The 17,435-nt window shown below is 59.5% G+C and overlaps 1 protein-coding gene across 4 annotated transcripts; it reads right to left on the minus strand.

Moving 5' to 3' along the window:
- Positions 1–920: 920 nt before the first annotated feature.
- Positions 921–14,419, minus strand: GATA2 (GATA binding protein 2). Of its 4 annotated transcripts, none has more exons than XM_058567022.1 (6): positions 14,398–14,419; positions 8,336–8,609; positions 7,270–7,911; positions 5,372–5,517; positions 3,353–3,478; positions 921–2,842 (listed from the first exon to the last, which is right to left on the minus strand). In XM_058567022.1, exons 2-6 carry the CDS (start codon positions 8,562–8,564, stop codon positions 2,543–2,545), a joined length of 1,443 nt encoding a protein of 480 aa, XP_058423005.1. In that variant the 5' UTR covers positions 8,565–8,609; positions 14,398–14,419; the 3' UTR covers positions 921–2,542. The 4 variants fall into 4 exon arrangements, with proteins under 4 accessions (XP_058423005.1, XP_058422979.1, XP_058422988.1 ...); XM_058566996.1 differs by lacking the exon at positions 14,398–14,419 and adding an exon at positions 10,315–11,405 and having other exon boundaries at positions 8,433–8,609; XM_058567005.1 differs by lacking the exon at positions 14,398–14,419 and adding an exon at positions 10,315–10,435.
- Between the last annotated feature and the right edge of the window lie 3,016 nt (positions 14,420–17,435).

Below are 17,435 nucleotides of genomic sequence, written 5' to 3' on the forward strand. Positions count from 1 at the left end.
TGACACTAGTGACAGGGTGCAGTGATGATCAACACATTGGTAACCAGGACCACGGGTGATAAGAGGCACTGGTGATCACAGACATGGTGAATAGAAATATTGGGGAAAGAGACAATGGTCTTCAGAGATGTTGGCAACCAGACACATTGAACAGAAATATTGGTGAATAGATATGCTGACAAGGAACATTGGTGATAAGAGATATTCATGACCAGATGTTATTGGTGAGCAAGGACAGTTACTGGAGACATTGGTGATCACATTTTGTGGATGTCAGTGATCAGACAACATATCACTGATCAGAGGCATTGATGAAATATTGGTGATTAAGTGCTGGTGATCAGTTGTTAGTAATTGGATGTCTAGAGTCATAGGCTCTGGTGGTCAGACATGTCGCTGATCATGAAATATCAGTCATGCTATCTCCAATGACCAAGATTGTTGATTAAAGATGACAGCAATCAATGACATCAGCGATTAAAGACATTGGTGATCAGGTTTGTCAATGAACAGAACATTGGTGAACAGATAGCTCAGAAACAAGAGCTGATTGGCACCTGGGAGGAAGCAGACAGGGGTGGGGGTGTCAGTCTTTGTTGGGTTCTGCAAGACCCCCAGTGGAGTCCTCAGGAAAAGGATCAGCATGTGGACCAATGGCTGCAAAAACCATGGCCTCCCTGAGCCTCGCCAGTATCCAGCCAGCCACTGAGACCCCCAGTTGGGTGATAATGAGGAAATTCAGATGGAAGCAATTCAGAGGAATGTCAGGCTCTCAGACCCAGCCAGACAGGGCTCCATCCCCGATTCCAGGAGCCCTTCCCTCCAAATCAAAGGGCAGTAGGAGCAGTTCGGTCTGGGTCTGACTGCTGATCTCTGCACCTGGGACTCGGCAGCCCCAGGAGCCCACAGGACAGGCCAGAGGCATTCACAAAAAGTATTTTATTATTCTTAACAGTATTCACTTGAAAGGAATAGGAGGAGAGCATACAATTTTTACAGACAATATATAAATGTTGTACATAATTAACAATAACTTAGTTCACTAATCCAAAATAAAACAAGCCAAATAAAACAAAATACTGCTGATTCTTTTTCGTATGCGGATACTAGTACAAAATAAGTTACTTTTGGCTGTGGTGCCCCTGCAGCGATGGGCTGCCCATATTGCACTTGGTCAACTACATCAGCACAATCCTCTTCCTGGGCCGGGCCCTCGCCGGCCACCGCAGCCTGCCACCACCGCATACAGAATCTAAGCTCAGACACAGTTATGTACAGCTGTACCTTGGGAAGGATCCAGACAGCCACAGGAAAGCAGAGCAGAACCCATGCATCTCCCGGGACCCCAGCAGGGTCCTGGTCTTTCCCTCGGTCCTGGCTCTGACTCATGCCCAACTGCTGCCTTCTCTACCTGCCAGACCAGCCCCCAAAGCCAAGAGCAGCAAAAGCCCCTCCCCTGGCCCCCAGCTCCCCATTCTAGGGCTGTGGGATCCAAGAACTTTTCCAAAGATCACTACGAAGCTACAGCCTTGGTTTGTAGGTTTTATTCCTTTCCATAGCAAGGCCTTCCGTGGCAACATACAATTGACTGGACCCAAAAAGAGTTTAAAAATAAAACAACTAACTCATCAGCGAGTTAAGCTTATGCAGGTTGTTGGGTTTTTTAAAATATTTTTTTCTTTTGTTTCAGAGTAGGAGGCGAGGGGGTTGAGGGGTTAGCAGAAAAAGGATGTATGTACAGGGGGTCCACCTGGCAGAGGAGGCAGGCTGTGGCTCCGGCCGTTAAGGAGATGCAGGTCACAGCAGCTTCGGCCTCAGAGCCAAGGGAGCGAGCTGGGAGACGTTTCCCCTCTCAAGAAACGTTGTTTCCTTCCTGTGACCCAGCCCTGGCCTGGGAATCTGCGCAGGACCGCCTGTGATTGTCTCTGCCCTCCAGGGCCCGGCCGCCAGGGCACACACTCTCGGGATTGGCTCAGCCCAGCCTGGGGTTCGGCCTTTCTGAGAGCGAAGCCAGAGAAGAAGGTGCAGGCTGTGGTCCCTGCAGGCCTGCCCCAGAGCCCTGGCAAGCGGGTGGGCCAAGTGGCACTTGGCGCCCAGGAAGACCAGGAGAACTTGGGGCATCTAAGACCTCCAAGTCTCCCAGTCTTTGTTAGAAACAAGAGCAAAATAAATTATTTTTGCCAATCCTTTTCCTCCTAAAAACAGGATCCTTCATTTGTCCCCTGCCCCCTCCGTTTTTCTTCAGAAAAGTTGTCCTTTCTGCTCTCCAAACAATTGTTTGTGACGGAAACCCCACCTGGGCAGCAGCCGGGCCACAGCCACCTCCCAGCCCTGGTGAGAATCTTCACAGTGACTGCTGACGGCCGCAGACAGCGCCCACAGGCGAGGCCACGTGGGGCTCCGCTGGGCTGGCAGGAGTCGCATCAGTCTTCAGGGAAGGGCGGGCAGCTAAGGGTTTGGCCCACCCGTCCCGGGGGCACCCAGCCTCACACTGCCGGCCGCCCTCCTTGGTGTCCGTCTGTCCACTCGTTGGGGGCTGTCCCTAGCCCATGGCGGTCACCATGCTGGATGGGTGGGGGTGGCCGAAGGGGAGGCTGGAGGAGGGGTGGATGGGTGTCGGGGTGGGCAAGATGTGTCCCGAATGGCTGAAGGGCGGGAGGTGGCCCACGGGTGCCATGTGCCCGGCCAGGGCGGCTGCACTGAAGGGGGAGGCCTTGTCCTGCATACACTTGGACAGCTCCTCGAAGCACTCGGTCCCTTTCTTGCTCTTCTTGGACTTGTTGGACATCTTCCGGTTCCGGGTCTGGATCCCTTCCTTCTTCATGGTCAGTGGCCTGTTCACCTGGGGGCAACCACAAAGCCTTCAGGGGGCTGAGTTCCCTTCCCAGAGCAAGACCCCCACCCCCAGCTTCGGCAGGGGCCAGAGGCAGGTCCAGGCCAGGGGCTCCACTTCCAGATGCCCACCACCCAGCGCAGGCCTCTCGCCAGCACTCTGGCCACTTCAAGAAGGCACTTCTCACTGGGTGGGACTGACGTGCTCCCTGCTTGGCGATGAGCCCACTACATACCAACACCGCCCCCCATCGACACAACCAAAATACGCCCCTTCCCCAGACTTGTTTTCAACAGAGAGACCACTTCCCTAGATCTGCTGGGCCCTGCTGTGGGGGCAGACTTCCAGGCAGCTTGCCCCCTCTTATGGGAAGCCCTTCTGGCGCTGGAGCCTGCCCCGCCGGGCGGCAGCAGCTTCCCAAGCCAAGCCACGCTGGAGAGGGCGGCTGGGGCCTTGCCTGGCAGCACAAAGAGCAGCGTCCCCGGGGAGGGGTGGGGCAGGCCGGGCGGGCCGACTCACATTGTGCAGCTTGTAGTAGAGGCCACAGGCGTTGCAGACAGGGTCCCCGTTGGCGTTTCGGCGCCATAAGGTGGTGGTTGTCGTCTGACAATTTGCACAACAGGTGCCCGCTCTCCTGGCGGCTGACTGGGAGGGGAGGGCGGTGTCAGCAGGCAGGGCTCCCACGCCCTGCCTTGCCCTCCCTTCCCCCTGGCCCCACCAATTTAACCCAGGAGCGTAGAGCTCACAGGGCAATCAAGGGAGCCCGGGGCCGCGGCACTGGAAAATTCGACACTAAACACTCGCAGCGCTTTAGAGGAAAGAACTCGCGGAAGCCTGCTCTCAGAACCTGCAGGGTTGCAGGAGTTGGAAGAAGAAGTTAGCTGCCTCCCCCAACCGCCAGACAATCCTACTCCAGAGATGGGGAAACTGAGGCCCCAGAAGACTCTTTGGTTTAGAAGGCCGCTAGGTCCTCCTGAATCCCTGAGTCTGGTGCTGCATTCCCACACGGCTCCCCTCAAAATCCATTATCCTAGGTGTGTCAGCGTCCCTGAGGCCGGAGAAGAGAGACCCTCTGGCTGCCCAGGACAGGGTGTAAAATGTTTAGGGAATCAGAGCCATGTTGTCCGTACAAAAGCCACCAGCCACAGGGGCTATTTAGATTAAATTGAACCACAATTTAATAAAATTAGACGTTCAGTTCCTTCAACTGCACTAAGCACATTTCAAGGGATCAGCACTCACAACCTGGGCTGGAGGCTGCCACAGCGGACTGTGCAGATCTGGAACATTTCCATCAATGCTGGAAATGCACCCTGTACCCCAAACCTCAAGAGTTCTAACTGGCCCCCAGCCCCTCAGGGAATGCAGGGCAGAAATGAGTGTCTAGTTTCTGAAGAAGGGGGTCTGAAGGCTCCTAAGAGGAGAAGGGGAGAGAGTCTTTATCCAAGAAAGCAGATCCCCTCTCCTGGGTTCTCCGGCGCCAGCACCACAGTAACAGAACGAGTGCCCCAACACTTCCCAGAGAACCACAGGCTGCAGAGGTTGGGGTGGGGGGCCGAGGCAAGGAGAGGCTGGAATGGCCCCAGGCCCGAGCCCGGTCGGTCACAGAGGGGCCGGCCAGACTGTAGCCATGGGGGCGGGGAAGGGTGAGGGTGAGTAAGCAGCCTGAAGCTGGAATTCTGACTCAGGGGCCAACACCGTATCCTCTACCCCCACCCCCGCCCAGGCCCTCACCCTGCCCTCCCTCCAGGAAAAAAAAAGGGGGCCCCCAAAGCAGTGAGCGATTTAAGCCTCGTAAATCACTTTGCCCTGAAAAAATATATTTATTATTCTTAGCATTTTACGCATTATTTGCTAAGTGGAGGGTATTAGAAATTTCAAAACAGCCCAGCGAGAGGCAGGACTGAGCCGAGGAGAGACTCTAAAAACTCTCGGAGTCCGGAAACAGATACACGAAGTTTCCTTATCTTCAGGCTGCAGATGTCCGGATAGGAAACTCCGGCAGGAGATCCGAAAGGGCATTTTTTTTAAATCACTCAAATGAAAATACACAGTATAGGTGACTCCATGGAAAAATAATAAAGGACAGGTTTTTTTGGTGGTTGGGGTGAGTGTGTGTTTTATTTAAATAAGCATGAGAGGATTGTGTGTTGGGAAGAGAGAGAGAGCTGCCCTGAGCTACAAGGAAAATTACTTCATGGCCCTATTTTTAAAAAGAGCTAAATGGAGGCCAGGGGACAGGAGTTGGGCCCTTGAACATTCAACTTTGGGGACCTCTGAGCGGGGCGGGGGGGGGAAGGGGGGTGAGGGCACCTGGTGGGCTGCAGAGGGGGACATCTGGCCTGAAAGAAGGGTAACCCCAACTGACATCCAAGTGATTTTAACGATAAAAGACGATTTCAAGTGGCGAAGCAACTGCATTTGATGAGTTTTGTTGTTACTATTATTGTTTTTTAAATTATCTGTCTGCTCCTGCCCAGGTTAGCGGCCCCTTCCCGGCCAGCTGCGGCCCTGTGCCGCCCAGCGCCCGCTGCCTACCAGTCTCCGCTTGGGCTTGATCAGCGGCCGGTTCTGCCCGTTCATCTTGTGGTAGAGCCCGCAGGCATTGCACAGGTAGTGGCCAGTGCCGTCTCGCCGCCAGAGAGGGGTGGCTGTGGCCCCACAGTTGACACACTCCCGGCCTTCTGAATGGGGACAGGGAGAGACACCAGGCCTGCTTAACTGACAAGGTCATGGGAGGGAGCCAGGGGCGGGCGAGGGGAGAACTGGGGCTGGGCGCGCGCAGATGGGCAGCACTCTACCTCGGCCGGGCTGCTTCGGCGGGGGGTGACTTTTAGTTCCAGTCTGGGCAGGAAAAGGAACCCCAGGGGTCTCCCCCACAGGAGGGGGGCATCTAGAGAATAGTTTACGGCCCAATCTCTCTCTTTAAAATCCTCCTGAAGGAAGGGAAACGGGGCAGGAGGGAGAAGTGGGGCCAGGCTCCAGAAACGAGGGAAGGGTACTGACAGCAAACTTTGCCTGCGGTGCGGTGGGGGCAGGAGCCCACCAGCATGACCTGGCTGGGTACGGGAGGACTCAGCCCCCCTCTCTACTTCCCTCTCTCCTCTTTTGTGTCTCTCCTTTCTCCTCTACTGCGTCTGCCATCTCCCCAGTCTCTGCTCCACGTTCTATGCCCTCAGCCCCTTCCCTGTCTTTCTGCTCTCAGTCCGGGGTAATTTCCTTCTTTCTCCTCAACTTCCTCTCTCCTGCTGAGGCCCTAGAATTCAGTCCTGAATTCAGATCGAAGGTGTCTTTCTCTAAAATAAAATAAATAATAAGCCCTTTCGTTTTTAAGCTAAGTAGACTAAGTGACCTTGGTTTTTTGTTGTTGTTGTTGGTTTTTGTTTTTTGTTGTTGTTGCTGTTCAAAGATCATCTGAGATTCAAATAGAACATAAAACAAACTTGGGAGAAAGGACTAATTAAAGCAAGCTAGCTGCACAAGGCAGAACGGGGCCCTGAGGGGGACGGAGATGGGTGCCAGTGGCAGCGGCAGCGACCAAGCCGGATGGCCGCCTTAGCATCGTGTTATCCAGGAAAATTTTCCCCATTTAGTTTAAACTACATCGTTGATATATACAGGCAAGAAAAGTTAATTCCTGGACTTAGGAGTAAAAGTTTGTAAAGTCTTTCTCTGCCTCAGCTTAAAGAGGTTGGGAAGGAGGCGCTGACAGCAGGAGCTCCGCACCTGCCACGGTTTCTGCTCTACGGCCAGATCCTTGGGCAGCCAAACCCTGCGGCAAAGGCAGAGGCACCTACGGTTCCAGCGTTCCTTCTGGCCTCCAAGGTGGGAGAGGGCAGGATGTGCCTGGGGGCAGGGAGCAGGAACAGGTCCTGGTAATTTTTCTTTGGGGGAAATCCCCCAAGGAGATCAGCAGCCATCGAAATCCCAAGATTGGACTGACGGAGTTGGAGAACCAGATTCCTTAAGGGTCTGGAGCCTCTGGAGTGTACCCACAGCACGCACACAAGCTCACAGACACTCGTACACACACGTACACATGGCCTCGCTGCTCTCACCTGCATGCTGCATTTTCTCACATACTAAGTCCTGAGACTGCTAGAATTTTCACTTAAGGTTCAGGGAAGGGAAGGGGGATTTCCCATTCCGTGTTCTAGTCAGGCACTAGCCAACCTGGGAGGGGAGGGTCAAGAGTGGGGAAGGGAAATGAACTTTGGGGGCCACCAGGAACACTTAAGAAAAGAGCAGAAATTTTATGCTCCCCTATTCCTCATTCTGGGGTCTCAAACATCTCTTGGGGGCTATCAGAAAGGGACGCCACCCATCCCCAGATCTGAGAGACTGACACTGCCCCTCTGCCACCTCACAGCCTGTCTCCTCCTCTCCGAAAGCACAAGTATCCCCAGTTCCACTAGGTCCCTGGCGCCTGCCTTTACCTGAGCAGGAGCGCGCCTTGCTGCGCTGCTTAGGGGTGAAGCTGGAGGCAGGGCCACCCAGGAAGCCTCCGGGATGGAAGAGCCCGCTGCTGTAGTCGTGGGCCGCGGCCGGCACATAGGAGGGATAGGTGGGGATGGGGTGGTGTGTGGCAGGCTGGGTGCTCACAGCAGCCAGGCCCGGGCGCAGGGGACTGCCGCCTTCCAGCTTCATGCTCTCTGGCAGCGACACCTGGTACTTGACGCCATCCTTGTCCTCTCCCCGAGCGGCACTACCCCCTGCGGAAGAGGAGGCTGGGGAGGCAGCCCCCACAGCGCTGGGGTCAGGAGACACTTCCTTGGGCGGGGTGGGTGGGAAGCCAAAGAGGTGGGAGCCAGAGTGGGCTGCAGTGGGAGTGAGGGAGGCCACAGAGCTCCCGCTGCCTCCCCCACTCGCACTCGCCGCCCCTGGGTACACGGAGAGGGGGCCTCCGGGGCCTCCAGCAGCTGAGGGGTGCAGTGGTGTCTTGGAGAAGGGGCTCACGGTCCAGGGGTTGTGGTGGTGTGCTGCCGCCGCGGAGAGGGCTGCTTTACCCCCGTCCAGCCAGGGCAACCCCGGGCTGTGCAACAAGTGTGGGCGGCACATCTGGCCTCCGGTCAGGCGAGCTGCGGGGAGAGAGAGAGGGGTCAGGGTGCGCTGTGGCTGGGCGGAGCCAGTACACGGATACACAGGACCACAACTCACAAAGCACCCAGCAGTAGCCCCCTCCCCAAAGAAAACCAGAAACTTAACACCCCAACCGGCAATAATCAGGAATGCCAGTCCGGAGTTGAAGAACAAGTGGCACAGAAAGAACCCCACTGGACAGGGCCTGGAGGAAACCCCTACAGGCGAGCTGGAAGTGGGCAGAAACCCCACCGGGCCCAGACCCTCCCCAAGAGGCCGCTGCCCCCACCTTTCCCGCCCCGATTTCTCAGCTGCTCCGATTCCTGCGGATCTTACATCCGGGAAGCAGGCGGCCGGGCCCTTCCCTCCCGCGCCTGGCGCGCAGCGCCTGGGCTTCCAGTCACCCACGGGCCCTGGGCTCACCGTGCGCGGGGCTGTAGGAGACGCGCGCCCGCGCGTGGGCCGGATTGGCGTAGTAGGGGGTGCCCTGCGAGTCAAGGTGGTTGAAGAAGACATCCACCTCGTCGGGGGGCAGCAGCTGCGCGGGCTCCATGTAGTTGTGCGCCAGGCCCGGGTGGTGCGAGTCGGGGTGCTGCGCATTCAGCACGGCGGGGTGCGCCATCCAGCGCGGCTGCTCGGGCGCCACCTCCATGGCCGGCGGAGGTTCGGGATCTGGGCGGAGGAGGCGGCGGCGTCCCTGCGCCACGAAAGGGGGCGTGAGGGCCGCAGCCACAGCCCGACACCCCCGAAGCCCCGCCACGCGGCGTTCCGCTCGCCGCCGTGCCCCAGCCGAGGTCAGCCACGGACCAGTCCCGGGTGGGAGGAAAGCTCAAAGCTCAAAACGAAAGAAAGGCGGAGGAGAGGGTTCAGCCACGCAAACTCACATGGTGACTCCCAGTCCCAAAGCCACACAGTCGTGCACACGGGGTCATACACAGAGACGAGCCCTGACACCAGTTAGCCCAACAAAAGCACACAGAGTCGCACTTTAGTCAGACACTCACACTAAACCCCCACCTTTCCAATACACAAACACGTAAACACAGACTAAAAGTTGGAGACAGGCCCCTAGGCACCCACTGGAGCACATGATTCTAGCCACACGCACACACCTACCCTTGGCGCCGGATACACATACTGACCCCCCGGCCCCCAACAGGCACACGCAGCCCCGTCTGAATGCCAGTCCCCCGCGCGCACTCCCAGGCGGCACAATCAGGACCTCTCACCAAGGCACACCAAAGCAGTCACCCGCCGCCTGGCCCCGGCCTTGAGCCCTGCAGAGGCTTCTCAGAGCTTGGCGCGCCCCAGGCCCCCGGCCAGCTCTCGCACCCCAAACTTACACACGCAACGCTGCGGGGAGACGGGGCGCGGCCTCAGAGTTGGGGCAGCACCGGTGGGAGCCCCGGGGGTGGTGGGCTCAGGGACGGCGCGTCAGGCGGCAGACGGGGCTCACAGGGTAGGAGCGGGGGGCAGCGCGCGCCTCGGCCTCAGGCCCGCCCGGCTCCGGCCCCTCGGCATCCTCCGGCCGCCCTGGCGCCAGCTCGCGACTCCTGCACAGACATGAAGCGGGGGCCGCGCACGCCTAAGAAGCCCGCGCCAGCCAATCAGCGCCGCGCACCGCCCAGCCTCCGCCCCCCATTGGTTGCGCCCGCAACTCCCGGGCCGCTGCACGCCCGGACTGACCCGCGGGCCTGCCCCCCTCCGCCGGCGGGCCCCCTCCCAGCGCCCTCTCGGCGGCCCCTGCTGCCAACGCGCCCCCTGGACCCTTACCCTGCAGGCCGACTGCTGCGCGCCCCCTTTGCGGACACTCCCGGATCCCCCTAACCTCTGGGCTCTCCTCCCAGTAACTAATCTGCAACTGGCGCATCCTCCCCCGGAGCTCGGGCCGCGCACCCTGTGGGTGTCTGGGTGTCCTCTCCCCGGGACCCCAGCCCTTCCATTCTCTCGGACCCCACCTCCTTTACCGCTGAACGTTGCCAGCCGAGTCCGACTACTACCCAGACCGTTCCCTCCCCCGACTCGGGCGCTGGCCGGGCGGGGGTTTAGGAGGCCAGCTACGGGACAGCAGGAGCGGTGAGCGGCGGGAACTGCGCGGCCGCAGGGGGCACCTGGGCCTCGGACTGAGCTTGACCGGCTGGAGGTGGCCTGGCTGGTGGCTCCAGAGAGGGGGAGGGGGCATCCCCTTCCCGGGCGTGGCTTTCGCAGACCAACGGGCCGAACTGCCTGGGGCGAGGCCGTGGAGACCCGGACTGGCGCCGGCGCCGGCTCGAAGGAGACGCCTCCGGGCAGGAGGAGGCATTTTTTTCCTCCCGGGGGTCCCTATGGCGGCCCCTGTGGAAAGGGAGCCGGTGGTCTGAGAACTCCGTCCCCTAAGTCACCTGGAACTGCGCTCCACACACCTCCAATCCAGAGATCCAGCTCTGTGGGTCGAGTGGGCCCGGAGCACGCGTCTCCTCGCTCTCTCCCATTGCACAGACGGAGGAGACCGAGGCTCGAAGGGAGTCTATGGCCGAGGAGGGAGGGTCGGGAACAAAGAAATTGGGGGGGGACTGAGACAGGTGCGGGGTATTGGTGAGTAATCGACGTTCTCCAGCCCCTCTCCCCTCGTTGGGTCCACGGCTCTCGGGGTAGAAACCCAGAGGAATCCCAGGTGGGTCCAGGGCAGGAGGGAAGGCAGGGGTCCGGGCTACCCCCGGGAGAGTGGGGGGAGGGGCGGCGGGATTGACAGTCGGTAATTGGGTAACTGGAGGCGGCTTCTCCGGCCTGGCGGCCCCGCCACCGCGACGCCGGGCCCCTGACGTCACCCGATTCGCCAGGAAATGAACTTTTTAATAATCCGAGGAGGGAGGAAAGTCCTCGGTCCCCTCGGCTTGGGGGGCGCCCGGCCAGGCCCAGCTCCGCGGGCGCGCCCCCGTCACCCTCTCCCAAGTCAGCTCTGGGCAGCGCCAAGGAGGCGCGGGCCCCGGCCGGGGGCCTCCTCCTACCTCTGCGTCTGGCTGTCCGTTCGTCTGTCCGAGGCCCTGGCGCAGGTAAAAGTGCGCGGCCAGGGACGCAGAACCCCATCCGGCTGGGAACCGGCAAGTCTCGGGCCCTTGGGGACCCGCAGGCCCTAGCCGCCCGCTGCGCCTCCCGCCCCGCTCCTCTCTGGGGCGCGCGGGTCCCGGGCTTCTCGGAACTCCGCTCCGCGAGAGAGGAGGCTGGCGTCCGCCGGGTAAGGCGGGGCCGGGAGTGGGAGCGTGAGGCCGCGGGAGCCGGGCCTCGGCGGCCGGGCCGGGCAGGTGAGAGGCCTCCGTGGCTCCCGGTTCGCGCTCCCCGCCACGCGCGCCGTCTGGCCCGGACCCGCTGCCTCTCCGTACGTCTGTCTCTCCTCCCTGCCTTTAGCTTACGATTCTTCATCAGGGAGTAAAATGCAGTTGCCGCGAAGCCTCGAGCCTGTTTCGGGTCCCCGGAGCCTAGCGGGAGTTTCTCAAAGACACCGCGGCCCGGGAACAATCCCCCACGTCCGGCAAGGCTGCCCCGCTTGAACTCGAACTCCGGGACCCAGCGCGGGAAGCCGCCGGAGCGAAGCGGAAGCTTCCCGCGGCTCCGAGATCCGCGCCTCGGCTGGCTGGGAGGCAGCCGCTTCGAGCCCTTGAGAAAGCAGGTAATTCGCCTTTTTCCCCCAAAGACGCGGTCCAAATTACCCCCGTTCTGGGTGGGTCTGCAGTTTCATCACCGCGAGCTCGTTTTCAAGCTTCTCTGAGGCAGCCTGAAGCCCCTCTGGGGCAGCGTCCTGGCCACCGCAGGGGTGGAAGTGACCCCGCAGCGGTGGAAGTGACCAGCCCAGCCGGGCCCCCTGCCCGAACAGCAGCCCTGCGCTGGCCGCCGGCCTGGCGCAGAACGGAGCGCGGGCAGGGATTTAATTACCCCGCTCGGCGGCTCAGAAAATCTTCGCGCAGAGGAGCTTAGCAGGGCAGTTAAGCAATGCGTGAGCAGGGACCTCGGGAGACTCGCACCAGCCTCCCTTCCCGAAATCCAGGCCTAGAGAAAAAAAGGGAAAGGGGAGCCCTGCCGGGTGTCTTGAGGCCCTGGGGTTGCCTTCCTCGAAAAGGCAGGCGGGCAGCCGGCTTGGCCGAGGCCTCTGCGTTGATCGGAACTCATGCGTTGGACGCGGGACTGACGCGTTCTCCCGCAGGAACGAACCCGCCTGGGAGAGAAAAGCGGGGCACCAGGCAGCAGGGCGCCCAGCTGGCCAGTGAAGCCCCCTCTCCTCGTGAGTGTACGGGTACGCCAGGCAGACCCACGGACAGTAGCCAGCCGCCTGGCCCACTAGGCGGCAGAGACCATCCTATCACTTCTGCCCAAAGGTCCGGGGAGGGTCAGGGCAGCCCCCAGGACCTGCTGGGGTCGCAAGGGGGGGCCATGCTTGGGTCTGAGGAGAGCAGATTTATTTGTTTACGGCCTTGGACTTTGGGGTCTCCAGAACCTCTCTGGAGGGACACGATTGCTTTTTCACTTTTTGTTCATTCCCAAGGGTTGTTGCAAAGGCAGGTTGCTGCGTTTTGATCCCACTAAGAAGCTGTCACTTCCCTTACATGGGAACAAGATTTCACGAAGGACTGGGGAAGGGCAGCAGCGAAACTGAATTTTCTAATGGCCTTTTTCAAGTGACCCGGGATACTCCAGCGGGGTGTGGTCGGTGCCGCTGGGGTGCTTGCGCCCAGGAGCTGGGGGCCCGGGATCTGAAGCCCAGTTCTAGAGGGCCTCACCCGCCTGGGCCGGGGTTCTTAGCTGCCCAGTCTTCCGGGTCCCACATAGCCCTCCTGTGGTGCCCTTTGTTTAAATTTCGCTCATTCGAGGTGGCCCCTCTGGGACCATAAGTTTGCCCTCTTTGTAACGTAATTCTTCTTGCCTTTTCCTATGGGCATCTAATTGGCCGGCAGTGTGTGTGTGTGTTGGGGGGGGGTGGTTGTCAAAGAAATCTCTTTGCTTAGGGGCTGCCTTAATTTGCAACCCAACGGCCTCCCTGCCTCATACTGGCAGTGTGCCTTGAGGGGTACTGAGGAGGAAGTGGGGGCTGCTTTAGCCAGAGGAGTTCAGAAGTCCCCTGTAGGGCAAGGCCTCAGATCTGCTCAGGGGCAGCCATCCCTCCAGAGGGGTTCCCCAATGTGGGGACCAGGGTTCCAACAGCCTCTCCTGCTCTTTGGGGTTCACCTTCAGCCCGCCAAATCTAAAGTTTCCCTCTCCTCTGGCCTCCATGCTGGCTCTCCCACCGCATAAGTCTCCTGGGCCTTTTTGAATCGTAAAGACCGGGGCCCAACGACCTAGATGTCTCAGAGCCCTGGATCAAGGCACCTCGGAGATCCTGTATCTCCTTACCAGGTTCTAACTCCCACCTCCAAGCCGGACAGCCTCCCCCAGGAGCCCTGCTGAGACCTGCAATCAGATGGCGTTTCTCCCTCCTCCATGAACCAGCACCGTTTACTCAGAGCGCCCAGCGGCCCAGCGGCATGACAACTGGTAAACCCATTTCGTTAGATGCAATTTGTTTGCAATTTGTCAACCCGACTGGGAAACGCACTCCAGACGCCTGGGCAGCTGCACTGGCCCTACCTGCTTCTCAAATCCTGCCTGCTCATAAACGAATCCCAGTGCCAGGTGCCTGTGTAGACCCGGAGCTCACCTCCAGATGTTCCCGACCCTGGGAGACTTTTTCCAAAACAACGAATTTCCTTCCGTGTTTTCCGGGAAAGGAGCAGCTGCCACACCCGGAGGCTCTGAACGCCAGACCTTTCCCCTCGTGGTTGGGGCAACCTAGAGTTCAAGCCTGGCCGCCGCCAAAAGATTCTAAATACCCGGCGTCCAGACAGACCCAGACCGCCATCTACGCCTCCCGGCAGCAGATCCCCGAGCCCGAGGCGGCCCCATTCTTATTGAAATCGCACTAAATGGATTCCGACTCCGGCTTGCGGCAGGCGGGAGACTTCCAGCCCCGGCTCTCTCCCTCACACGCACCCCAGCCACGCAGTATAAAGGGCTGCGGGGCGCGGCGCGCCAGGGCGCACGCAGGAGCGAGCCGGGTTAAGCCGCGCAAAGCCGGCGCACGGGACCAGCCGGCAGGTGCAGCCGCCGCTCGGAGGCCCGGGTCGGGCACAGCCGCCGCCACGGCCCGGAGGTGGGGGGCAGCCGAGACAAAGACCCCAGCTCGGGGCCGGGATAAGGGGCCTTTGCGAGGCTCTGTGAATGACCGGGCCTCGCGGCCTATGGCTCTGTCGAGAAATGGGAAGGAGGGAGGCCGGAGGCCGGCCTGCTGTCCCCAGCTCCCCAAATACTCCGTCAGGTTGAGGCCCTTATGACCTGAGGTTCCAGACGCTGGTAGGGCCGGGGCGAGCCCCGAAGGCCACATGTCAGGGGCCACTGGGCCAGCAGACGGTGCGATTAGAGTGCCGGGTGGGCCGAGCCTGGGGGAAGGGCCCTGGCCAGGCAGAGAGGGGAGACCTTACCGAGCGAGGTGCGGCGGGCGGCGCCCCCGGGCGGACGGGGCTGGAGCCGAGCGGGGCTCACAGCGCGGTTCGTGGCGAGGCGGGCCCACAGGACCACGGGGCGGGCTAGCAGCAGGGCCCCGGCGGCGCGCCGGGCGGCCGCTTGGTGCGCGGCGGGCCGCTTTTGTTCGCCCGGTGGCCGACGGGGGCGGGTTGGGGTGGGGGTGACGGCAGCCAAAAGATAGAGACGCCAGCGGCGAGCCCCGGTGGCCTCACTACCTCCTTCTCGCGCCCGCTGCCTCTCTCTCTCTCCCTCGCGGCCGCAGCGGCCGCTGGTTTTTATTTCGACAGCACTTTGAGGGGCGGGAGCGCCGCAGGGGGCAGGAGGATGCCCGGGGCTCTGCGCCCCGTCTCCCTGGTCCAGCAGCCCTGCGGCGGCCGAGGGCGGCAGGCACTCAGGGCGCACACACTCTGCTTGCCCATACTCCGAACCACTCCCGCCCTCGCAGGGGCGCACATATGCGCACTCCTGCTCTCAGGGATGCACGCTCAGCAAGCTCCGGACGTCTCTCTTCCAAGACTCTCCCCGGGGACCCTCACGAGCCATGGGCACAGACGCACGTACACAGACCCCTGCTCCTCCTTCTCTAACCCGTTTCTAGTAGTGCTCGCACGGACACGCACACATCTGTACACACGCGTTAGCACACATTCTCAGACAGGAGATCTGGGTCGCACGGATATGCACACGTGCAGACACTCAAATATTGCTTGACACTCCGGCACACTCTCCCACTTCCAGGCTGATTTGGCTAAGTGTAGACACATTCCCTCTCTCTTCCCCACCTATACCCCCCTCAATTCTGCAACTCCGGAGCATTTTAGGAGTGGAGTTTGAGGCACCTCCCTGGCCCATCCCAGAAGAACCCTCCACAGGAGGGAGCCAGGAAGGGAGTAGAGGGCTTGTCCTTCGAAGGCTGGGTGGTGGAGGAGCTGGGGTGTGGGTCTTCACCTCAAGACAGCACTTGGGTTTGTGAGCTAGGAGAGTCTAGTCTTTGAACTTCCCAAGTCCCTACCATGAAATTCAACCCCGCAGTGGGGTCCTCCTGAGTTCCATTCCAGCTGCCCAGGGAGAGTGAAAGTGGCCTGGATCTTGGGCCCAAAGAGAAGGTGCTTTGCCTTAGAAGGACTGGGAAGGCTGTGGCCCTCGGAGAACTAGAGTGTGCCCAGGTATACCACAGAGGGGTGTGTTCGGCTCCCCATCTCTGTGGGCACATGCTGTCTGTGGGTCTTTCTTTGAAGCTGGTGGTGACTGCGTTGCATGTGCATGTGCTCTGTGCAATAAGCAAGGGTGTGGGTGTGCATGCACTGTCCTGAGTGCCCATGTGTGTCTCTGCGCATTTGTGAGCACATAGAAAGTCTGCAAAACTGAGTATATTAGTATCCCCGTTTCTTCTTGTGGGTCCTTGAGAGTTGGTGTATTGAGAATCAGTGTATTGTGGGTCCCTGAGAGTTTTGTGGGATCCCAGAGAGTTTGTGTACTGTGTGTGGCTATTTCAGAGCATGATCCCATAAGTGCATGCAGGAGAATGTATCTGCGGAACTGGATGTGTGTCCCTGTGGCTGCATATCTGTGAGATCATTGTGCCCATGAATCATGTGATGGGAAGTGGGTATTTCCAAGAGTTTGTCTATAAATTGGTGTGTGCCCCTGCACAGGTTGGTAGCAGTGTGTGTCTGAGTATCTTGTGTCTATGATTTGGGGTGTGTGTCCATGTGTCTGTGTGTGTCTGTCTTTAACACCATAGGTACAGGTGTGTATCTTTGAACTGATGCTGAGGACGAAGAGTGTATCTGAGTGTGTCTGCATATCTGTGTATCGCTCTATGTTTGGACTGGATGTGTGTTGGGGAGGGTGTCTGTGTCTGTGTATCTGAGATGTGCACATCTGTGTGTATGAATGTATCTTTGAACTATGTGTGTTTCTCTACCCAGTGTTACCTTGTGTCTGTGGTCTGTGGAGGAGGGTGTCCCTGGGTGACACACAGTATGTGTGTCTTCCCAGATTGCCCGCCATCCACACCTTCCCTAACTGGGATGGCAGGCGGCCAGTGGAGCTCCAGGGTGCCATTTGCGAGGGCACTTTCTGTCTGTCTGTGGGAGGGGGAGATGAGCTGATAAGGCTTATCTGCCAACGCCAGCGCCATGCTGAATAACTGCTCTAATGAGGTGGCCTCGGGGGGCCACCCGCTCCCAAGGTCCCCAGCCTCTTTGGGGGCGGGGCATGGGGGAGCCAGTCCTGGGGCACAGGAGCAAACCCCCATGAACCCAGGGGGCCTGAGTGTCTACAGGGCCTTTTCTAGTTCTGTCTTGTTTCCTCAGAGGAGGGTTCCAGGTCTTACACCCCTCACCACCCCCACCCCCATCTCCCTGCTGGGCTGAGCCAGCTAGAGCTGGCTGGAGTCTCCCAGCCTCTGGTCTGTGGTCAGGAACATGCCTTGAGAGGGCAGGAGATGTGAGGCCTGGAGATGTGGGGCCCTCTAGGGTGGGAGTGCATTGAGAGATGTGGAGGCCCAGTAATGGAAAGACCCAGAGAGACAGGGAGGGGGGACAAGATAGGGAGACCCAAGGACAGATTTTAAAAAGTGACAGCGATAGAGGGTCAGAGACACTGGTGGGGAGTGGAGGGGTGGGCTAGGGACGCTCAGGGACAGACAGAAACAAAACAACTAAAAAGTGGCTAGAGAAAGGGTCAGAGAGATGGGAACAAAAGCATCGAAAGTGTTACCCAGAGAGAGACATGGACAGAGAGACAAGAGACAGACACAGAGAGGAGTGGAGAGTGAAGCAAGACAAAAATAGAGAGATGGGATGAGAGAGGAGAACGCCGCAAAACTCAGAGAGCCATGGAGAGGGGAGGAGGGAGAGAGGAGAAAGGGCCCCAGAGAGAACCAGGCAAAAGGGGGGACACGAAAGATGGGCTGGGCGGGATGAACAGACTGAGAGAGAGAGAGACAGCCAGGGGCTCGGCACTGCCGGGCGCCAACGAGAGCACGGGA

The sequence above is a fragment of the Diceros bicornis genome, chromosome 2, assembly GCF_020826845.1.
Source record: "Diceros bicornis minor isolate mBicDic1 chromosome 2, mDicBic1.mat.cur, whole genome shotgun sequence".
In the NCBI taxonomy this organism is placed as follows: Eukaryota; Metazoa; Chordata; class Mammalia; order Perissodactyla; family Rhinocerotidae; genus Diceros; species Diceros bicornis.